At 51.1% G+C, this 9,806-nt stretch overlaps 1 protein-coding gene across 1 annotated transcript; it reads left to right on the plus strand.

Moving 5' to 3' along the window:
* The first annotated feature begins 402 nt into the window (after window positions 1-402).
* Window positions 403-2,320, plus strand: LOC136541899 (ethylene-responsive transcription factor RAP2-13-like). The gene has a single exon (XM_066534073.1). It carries the CDS (start codon window positions 872-874, stop codon window positions 1,784-1,786), a length of 915 nt encoding a protein of 304 aa, XP_066390170.1. The 5' UTR covers window positions 403-871; the 3' UTR covers window positions 1,787-2,320.
* The last annotated feature ends 7,486 nt before the right edge of the window (window positions 2,321-9,806 follow it).

The following is a 9,806-nucleotide window of genomic DNA, read 5'->3' on the forward strand; positions in this document are numbered from 1 at the left end:
AGCTTAGTTGGTCCACGATTGGACAATATTTACCAAATAAGACGAAAGCGCTACTATTCATCGAGTTGCAATTTTTTGCAATCTAAACATGGCCCTTATTTGAAACCAAACATGTCTAGGGCCTTATTTAAATTGTAAGTTTTTTCACTCTCTCTTCATCCCATTAAATATTTAGACACATATATGAAGTATTAAATGTAGATAAAAAAAATAACTAATTACACAGTTTAATTATAAATTACGAGACGAATCTTTTAAGCCTAACTAAACCATAATTAAATAATAATTATTAAATACAAACAAAAATGCTACAATATTAAATACGAGGCCCAGTATGATAATCAAATGCGGTGACGCCGCGTCGCTATAAAAGAGCTCCTTGCGCCCCCTTTCCTCCTCCCCGCCCCACCAACACTCCCACACACCCCCCAGCCAAATCCGCCTCCGATCCAGCGCCCACCCACCACGGTTCCAGTGAGTTTGAGCGAGGTAAGCTTAGATCTGAGCGAGTTCTCGCGCGTCGCAGGTAAAGTTCACTCGACCCTCTCATCCTCTTCTGCTAATCTCATCTTCTCCTTGCTTTGGTTTCGTCTTCCTCGAGCAGACAGCGAGAGACCCGGGGCCTTTTAGATCCTTGGCTTCAGATCTGCGGTTTCTTCTTCGGTTTGGTTTTAGCAGTCTAGGTTGTTGGTTGGTAGCCAAGAGGGGTTCTTTTTCCACACCTCCTTGTGCAAGTACTCCTTCCTGCTGAGCAGATCTACCCACCAGTGCCATCTGTTTTTACTGTGGCTGCTGGGTTCTGCCAGTTTCTTCATTTGTTCTTGGTTTCCTATTTGCTAGAGGAAAAAGAAAAACAAAAAAAACAGTCTAGATGGCCTCCGCTATAGATCTGTCAGGGGAGGAGCTGATGAAAGCACTCGAGCCTTTTATCCGGGATGCCGCCTCTGCTCCTCACGGATCCAGTCCGCTTCTCCACCCCCACCAGCCTCCACTCAGTCCCTCGTCGCCGTTCTCCTTCCACCAAGCCGCCGCCGCCGCCTACGGCGGGTACCCGTTCGCCGCCGCGGCCGAGGGGGCGGGCCAGCTGAGCCCAGCCCAGATGCAGTACATCCAGGCCCGCCTCCACCTGCAGCGCCAGGCGGCGCAGTCCTCCGTGCTGGGCCCGCGGGCCCAGCCCATGAAGGCGTCCGCGGTGGCGTCGTCCCCGACCCCGCCGCGGCCGCAGAAGCTGTACCGCGGCGTGCGGCAGCGGCACTGGGGCAAGTGGGTGGCGGAGATCCGCCTCCCGCGGAACCGCACCCGCCTCTGGCTCGGCACCTTCGACACCGCCGAGGAGGCGGCGCTCGCCTACGACCAGGCCGCCTACCGCCTTCGCGGCGACGCGGCGCGCCTCAACTTCCCCGACAACGCCGCCTCCCGCGGTCCGCTCCACGCCTCCGTCGACGCCAAGCTCCAGACGCTCTGCCAGAACATCGCCGCGTCCAAGAAGGGCGCCAAGAAGCCCGCCTCCGCCGCCGCCGCAGCAGCAGCTGCAACGTCGTCGTCCGCCCCCACCAGCAACTGCTCCTCCTCGCCGTCCTCCGACGACGCCTCCTCGTCCTGCCTCGAGTCCGCCGCCGAGTCCTCGTGCCCATCCCCGTCGCCGTCCGCCTCGCCCGAGTCGACGGTGCCGGAGATGCAGCAGCTGGACTTCAGCGAGGCGCCGTGGGACGAGGCCGCCGGCTTCGCGCTCACCAAGTACCCGTCGTACGAGATCGACTGGGACTCCCTCCTCGCCGCCAATTAACCACCGACCGACATTGCTCTTCTTGGCTCCTTCCTACTGCTACTGCAGGCTGCAGCAGAGGGTTAAAGGTTAACGGCCGTCGCGCAGATGGGATTTTAGACATCCTGCGCGGGCACTAGTGGATTATTAGTGCTAATCCCGTTCGTTCGTTTTGTGTAGATGTTCAATTCGTTTTTGTTGCTGTCACTGGTCAGTCAGTTGTAGATCTCTTATGTTATTTAGGGTTTGGTTTCCGGAGGAGAGAACCACAACCAAACCGATGGGAAGCCGGCGTTTTTGTGTCCGGTGGTCGGTCGGTCGGTCGGTCGGTCACTGGTCAGTGACCCCGGCCGTACAGGTGTCCATTGTTCTGGTAGCTGTTTCTTGCTAGAAGATGGTGCTGCTCTACAGGTTGTAAGAACAGCACGGTGTGATGTGATATTATTAAGTAGTACTCCGTATGTTGTAAAATCAGCTAGCTGTGTCGGAGGACTTGTAATCTGATGAACTGCTATTGTTAGTGCTACTATTAGTGCTGATTTGTCTGCTGAAAAAGTATGGTTTATAAGCTAAACGGTCATGGCGATTATTGTTGTATAAACAATCTGTGTGTTGTCCGCAGTTTTCCCCTCTTGTTCATCTATGAGCAATGTCTGAATCTGAAGATGAACCGATCTGATAGACAAGATGATCGTAGCTTTGCACTTCGTGCCTGCGTCGTTGTATAGATTTAGTAGTATCCTGAGCAATCTTATTCTTCAGCTCAAAAGCTACTTTGTCTAGTTTTATCACGCGGCGACCATGTCGCGGTGGTTGCGGTATCATCGGTTGAACATGGGTGTGTACCCAACCCAAGCCAGGCGTTGGTTGCGTGTACTATCATCGATGTTACCCAAGCGAAGCGTGATTCAAGTGGCCTGAACATTACGGAGCATGCATGGTTCGTGAACTGGCCCATCACGTAGCACTGAATTGAAGCGAAAGGAAAGTCCTCCATCCCCTACGTACTCCATGCGTGATCGGTGATCTGACGGGGTACACCACTGCTAGCACCAAGTTTCAGTAGTATCCGTGTATTCTCGGCCGGCCAGTTGCGCCTTGATTCAGCTCAGCTCACTTTGAAAACGGTAACAAACACAAACCACACCTCACATCGCAATTAACGTGTTGGTGCACCGTGCACGTACATACCTCGTGTGACTGCAGACTTGTCGGCAAGCGATCCCCCAGCATGACGCGAAGCTTCGTGGTTGCACGATTCTTTGGTTATGGTTATCATCCGGGACGAGAGTGACGGACAGAGCGTTGCTGGTCACTGGTTAGGTCAGCCCGTGAATTTCTCTCTTCGGCACCGTGCGGTGCGCAAAGTCCCCAATACTGCGTGCGGGTGGTGTCGTACATGGTGCGTCCTTTTTACGGCGGATCCGGTTCACATGGGACTGGGAAGGATCTCGCGGCGTGCATCCCGTCCGTCCAGAGCGTGATCTGAAGGCGTGCCAGAACTGTCAACTGTAGAGTGAGCGGAGAAAAAGCGGCGTCGCTCCCGTCCCGCTCCCGCTCCGAGAGTTGCGACGGCGCTGCCTAGTCGTCTCGTCTCCGTCAATCGTCGGCTTATCAGCTACTCTATTTTTATAAAATAGCTTTAATAAATTTTAATACCAGCCCATGCTGCTAATTAGGCAATCAAAAGTTATTTATGGGTCTAGGGTTTATTCGTGAATTTATCAATCGCTATAGCTCTCACAGTAAATTAGCTTCCATCGACTTATTATCAGCCCACTTTAGTACCGGCAAACTTGTTTATCCGTCGCCTTTACCCGCTGGGCAGTTCGACTTTTCAAGTTTGAGCCAAGCCGGAGGAGTGAGCACGCAACCCAAGGCGCGGGAGCGGATTTCCCGCCATAGAGCGTTAAACCCCAGGGGGAGGGGATGGTTTGCTACCGGCCGGCCTACCGCCATGGGGATAATAAATGGAACAGATAGCGGTGGGTTCCGACGTGACACGAGAGGAGAGATTCACGGCACGGGCCCCTTCTGGACCGCCGGGCCCGCGCGTGCCGTGCCGTGCATGTGCATCCTCCCCGTCGTCCGATTGCCGGCGTGTACGACACGACTAAACGAGCACTCTGAACAGCGCAATTTGGGCGAGCGCAAATGAGCAATTCTCACAATCGGCGTGTGAACTGCGATTTTCTCTTCCATCTAGGAGAAGGAATGGGTCAAGACTCAAAAAGGTTGCGGATGGAAAAAAGCCGGAACAACAGAGCACCGGTGTCGCCTTTCGCGCTCTTTGCTTTGGCATGTGGCAAATGGCAGTAGCAGTGCTGCCAACGGCGAGCGCTGTCCTTGCGCCTCTTGCGCCACTGGACAGGTCTAGTCCGTCCGTAGCAACTTGGGCCGCGGCGGTGCCTGTGGCCTGTGCCTGCTGTCTGCGCCTTGTTAATTGCGAAAGGAAGGCAGGCACACCAACCCACTGCACAAGGCCTACTGATGCCGCTACCGGTGCTACTACCATGTGGGTCCTAGTGCTGGTCCCACTTACCCACCTCTACCTGTCAATGGTGGTCTCTCCTTTTGAGCAGCGAGCACGCGTTTTGCCGTGCCGCTGTGACACACGAGCTGCTGGCCTGCTACAAGCGTAATGCCGTAACACAGCCGATTAACAGGTTGATGAGGCTAATTTAACCCAAGTTATTTTTTTGATAAACTCATGAACGTCTCTAGGAAAGACCCATTGAAGAAAGGTACGACAGAGTTGTCATTGGATTAGCGAGATCACCTACAATATCAATAAATCTCATAGAGAGATGTGGGCAGTAAGGAGGTAGGAAGAGTTAGAGCTAGGAGATAAAAATTAAAGTAGACATGTCTTTTGACGATCAATCAGATACATGGATCCCTCAATCAGTTGTGATAAAACTTATTACACATGTATTCCCTCCGTCCCTTTATGTTCGTCGCCCAAGCATTTTGCAGAGAGACCAGACCTAAACAACCCTATAAAATAGCCCTTCACCGGCCGCAGAGCAATGCCATTAATGCGAAGCTGTGAGAGGGGGAAGGGATAAAGGCTACTGCACGGATGACATGCAAGTGCTGTGGTAGTATGACACGTCTATACGGGGACTCGATTAGAACGCCAACGACAAACATTCAGGGACAACCTTTCAGAGCAAGAACGACCAACATTAAGGGACAGAGGGAGTAATTTGCAAGTTCCCCATAAGATCATAGATGAGTTTCCAACAACAAAATCACGATTTGGGTTGAAACTCAGAAACAACTAAGCTGGTTTTTGCGAGTCCGAGGCAAAAACTTTTGGAAACCTTAATTTCTTTATCTGAACTCCGAATTGGATGATCTATATATTTTTCGATCATCTCAACGACATGAATGCAATGGTGAGGTCCATTCTTCGATCCAGAGAAGTAAAAAAAATCTGGTTTAGCTGGTTTTGGAAACCGACTAAGTCATTTTCTGTTGAATAGTCCCCTAAAATCTAGCTCGGAAAGCTTTACCGACCAGGTTCCTGGACGCGGCATGGTTGCCACATGAACCGACTTGAATCTCTAGCAGTAATTTTTCTCCCTCCTCTTGGGTAATGCACTTCTGCAATAGTTCTTCTCTGGCATTCTTCCACATTAATTTGCCATCTACTAGCACATAGTGCTTACTACGACAAATGAATCGTTCCATCTCTGTCTTGCCGCTTGGGACCTCAGCCGAGGTGAGATATTTGATGAAAGGCTCTCTCCAGTCAGAGGTAGGAGTAGGTATGGCCATAACTAATTGCTCGGTGGGCGATGTCTTAGCGACTGACTGCTCTTCTTGGATGGATGGGGTCATGAGGTCTTGAACAAATACTTCTGCTGGGACTTCGGCCCTAGATGACCCCAACTTAGATAGGCGATCGACTTCTTGATTGGCATCGTGAGGAACATGATGGTAATCGATACCATATAACTTCCCTTCAAGTTTTCTGATCTGTGCACAGTAAGTATCCATCTTCTCGCTAGTGTAGGACCGGTCCTTGTTGAGCTGGTTGATGACCAGGGCGGAATCACTGTATACCATGAGGTGCTTGATGCCGAACTCAACGGCTATGCGGAGGCCGTGGAGACATGCCTCATATTCGGCTACATTGTTGGAGGCCGAAAAATGAATCCAGAGTACATATCGGAGCTCGTCCTTGTAGTGAGTAATGAACAGTACACCTGCCCTAGCACCTTCAATGTTGAGAGCACCATCGAAGTACATCTTCCAATGCTCAGGGCGATCGGCCGGGATAGGCTCTTGGATCTCGGTCCATTCGGCGATGAAATCAGCCAAAACCTATGACTTGACGATCGGTCGGCTCCTAAACTCAATGGAGTACGTGTCGAGCTCAATCGCCCACTTGATGATGTGGTTGTTGGCTTCTTTGTTATGGAGGATACCACCGAGTGGGAGTTTGGACGATCTTGTAGAACTCGACGTAATGGCGAAGCTTGCGGGATGTAATCAAGACTATGTATAGTAGCTTCTAAAACTGAGGATACCGAGTCTTTGACTCGTTTAGGACCTCGCTGATGAAGTAGACTAGTCGCTGGACCTTGTACACCTGCCTAGCCTCCTCGCGCTCAACAACAATAGCCGTATTAACAACTCGAGGAGTCACGGCGATGTAGATCAATAAAGTCTCACCGAATTACGGCACAGTCATAAATTGGAGGCAAAGTCAAGAACTGTTTGAGCTTGGCAAAAGCTTCATCAGCTGCTTCCGTCCACTTAAAACATTCGCTAGCCTTAAGCAGCTTGAAGAAGGGGAGACCTTTCTCTCCGAGACGTGATATGAAGCAACTGAGAGCCGCCATGCATCCCGTAAGCTTCTGGACATCTTTTACATAGGTCGGCCGCTTCATACGAGTGACGGTCGAGACTTTTTCAGGGTTTGCCTCAATGCCTCTAGCGCTGACGATGTAGCCTAGGAGGATGCTAGATGGAACACCGAATATACACTTGGTGGGATTCAGTTTCCACCAAAATTCCTTGTGGGCCTTGAATATTTGCTCGAGGTCGGCAATAAGCTTATCGGTGGTCTTGGACTTAACAACTACATCGTCGATGTAGGCCTCGACGTTGTGCCCTATTTGATCTTTAAGGCAACGCTAAATAGCTCTTTGATATGTTGCACCAGCATTTTTGAATCCGAAGGACATGGTGTGGGGGATATACCCCTGGGTACCACAAGATGGTACATGGGCCGCACCATCCGAGGTGGCCCGGCCCGTAAGATCGAGGCGTGCACGGCAAGATTACAAGTTGCACTAGATATTGTAATAGTACCAAATAGGATACTTTACTTGTAACCCTCCTCCTCCAGAGTATATAAGGAGAGGTAGGGGTCCCCCTCAGGGACCACCTCAATCAATACAGAATAATGAGACACAGGATGTAGGTATTACGCCAACACGGCGGCCGAACCTATATAAATCTTGTGTTTTGTGTCTCTGTAACCATCTGGTTCCTGATTATACGTACCGTTTACCGACAATCTACCATCATGGGCATACCCCTAGATGGACTGTCGACCATATTTTGTCGACAGTGGCGTGCCAGGTAGGGGATGTGCACGCTGATCCATGGTGAACCAGATGGCGTACCTTAAGATCAACAGCATCTTCTCGGTGACGGTCCGTGCGTCCAGCTAGTATGGGCTGCCGCTGGCGAGGTGCAGCAACATGGCAAGCTCGCCGCTTGATCCGATCTGAGACGTCATTCATAAGCTCCACCACGTTTGCATGCCAGACCATGCTCAAAATCTCCACCTACGATCAAGTCAAGATCAATCTACTCGGCAATTTCTTCTGTGCCGTGCAGTCAACAACTTGGCGGTAAGTATGCCACCAAATGACATCAGTACCTCCACAATCGCGTCGACAGATCGCTACTCAGCGCCGATCGACATGCTCAGTGCTACACCGGATTATATGGAGAAGGACCCGACAATGGCGGTGGTGCGTGAGCACATGCAGTACCACGACAAGAACGCTGCGTCTGAGACATGCCATGCCATCTACAACATCATGCATGCTTGATGACGCAAGCAAGCAATCTATTGGAAGAACCGATCTACATGCAAGCCAATGACAAACAAGCAAGCTAGATCATCATGCAAGCCGCAGATACTTCCGTGTATACATGCATCTACGCTCGATGTTCTCACGAACAGTTTTGGCAAGCTAGATCATCATCCAGTCACCGAGATCCAATCAAGATGTACGGCCTACAGCCGCATACATGCAACCTCATCATCGGCGTCTTCTCCGACTTCACCGACCCACCGAGGACTCGGCGATGCAACTACGTGGTGTTTGCACTCCGAGCCGCATCCGCACGGGAGTTCTACTCCAATTTGGATCAAACACAACAGAGATCTCCATGGAAGCAAATCTGCATGCATGCAAGCAAATAAGGAAGAAGTATGTGTACATGTACGTGCAGGCCAACTACAGATCGCTGCGGCACTTGCATGTGCACACGCACATATGGCATCAAGCACGCGTCGACCACGTCCCGAGCAGCTCCACCGAGCTCACGTCGACCATGTCCCAAGCGACTCCGCTGAGCTCCGACCACATCGACCACAGACCATGTCGACCACGTCCCGAGTGGCTCCACCGAGCTCCGTTGACCATGTCCTAAGCGGCTCCGCCGTGCTCTGACCATGTCGACCACGGACCACGTCGACCACGTCCTGAGCGGCTCCGCCGATCTCACGTCGACCATGTCCCAAATGGCTACTCTGAGCTCCGACCATGTCGACCACGGACCAGGTCGACCATGTCCCGAGCGGCTCCACCGAGCTCACGTCGACCACGTCCCAAGCGGCTCCACCGAGCTCCGACCACGTCGACCATAGACCACGCCAACCACGTCCTGAGTGGCTCCACCTAACTCCGACCACGTTGACCACCAGACCACATGGCAATGATGATCGCCGTGAAGAATGACGCTACGACAACCGCGACCACCGTCATGATGATAGGTCGGAAAGCTCGAGGACCGGACAACTTCATCACCGTCGACCAGATTTCTATCCAAAGATAAGTACACTTCTAATATTTATATTTAATATAATTTTTCATTACGACGTTTCTCCACAAACGTCCTCGTCATGATTATTCTTCAAATAACGTTTGTCCATGTATACCATCTTAAAGATAACATATAGCTATACTTAACGCAAATCCCCGACTAGTCACGTTGACGCTCGATGTCTCCAGAAATGGCCCTATCTACCGACTCTCTCTACACATGTATGAGCGTCCACCCTCTGCGTTACGGGTCATCGGCAGCGGCTCCTTAGCGACGCCTTCCTACACGCACACGGGCTCCGTGCTCCACGCTACAGTGAAGCTAGCTAGGGCTGGAGGCTCAGCTACATACTAACTGGTCAGACGATTTATATTAAGTATAAACATAAACTTCATATTAACACTGATGTTTACAAAGAACCAACTACTTTATCACATCATGCTCATTTACAAGTGACTGTTGAGCGTCATACACTATTTCTTCACCGTTGATTTTTCTCCATAATTTATTATTTTATACATCATGTACTATCATTCTACATATTTATATTGTAGGAATTTCGAGCTATGCTCGGGGACTTCATCGCTCGCTTCTTGACCTATGCTTGGGGACTGCCTCGATCACTCTCCGACCATAGCTTAGGGACTTTGTCGCTCGCTTCTCGACCTACGCTTGGGGACTGCCTCGATCACTCTCCGACCATAGTTCGAGGACTTTGTCGCTCGCTTCTCGACCTACGCATGGGGACTGCCTCGATCACTCTTCGATCACAGCTCGGGGACTTCGTCGCTCGCTCCTTGACTTGTGCTCGGGGATTGCCTCGACCACTCTTCGACCATGGCTCGGGGACTTTGTGTCTCCACTACATGCGACTGGTAACTCACATACAGTTGGGATATTTTTTCTCCTTTAGACCTTGCTATAAGGCTCATACCTCACCTTCTAGCAAGCTCGGGGACTACAT

The sequence above is a fragment of the Miscanthus floridulus genome, chromosome 3 (genome assembly GCF_019320115.1).
Source record: "Miscanthus floridulus cultivar M001 chromosome 3, ASM1932011v1, whole genome shotgun sequence".
NCBI classification, from domain to species: Eukaryota; Viridiplantae; Streptophyta; class Magnoliopsida; order Poales; family Poaceae; genus Miscanthus; species Miscanthus floridulus.

Excerpts from the sequence above, each read along its gene's own strand:
- LOC136541899 (XM_066534073.1), top strand. The coding sequence starts at position 872 with ATGGCCTCCGCTATAGATCTGTCAGGGGAGGAGCTGATGAAAGCACTC.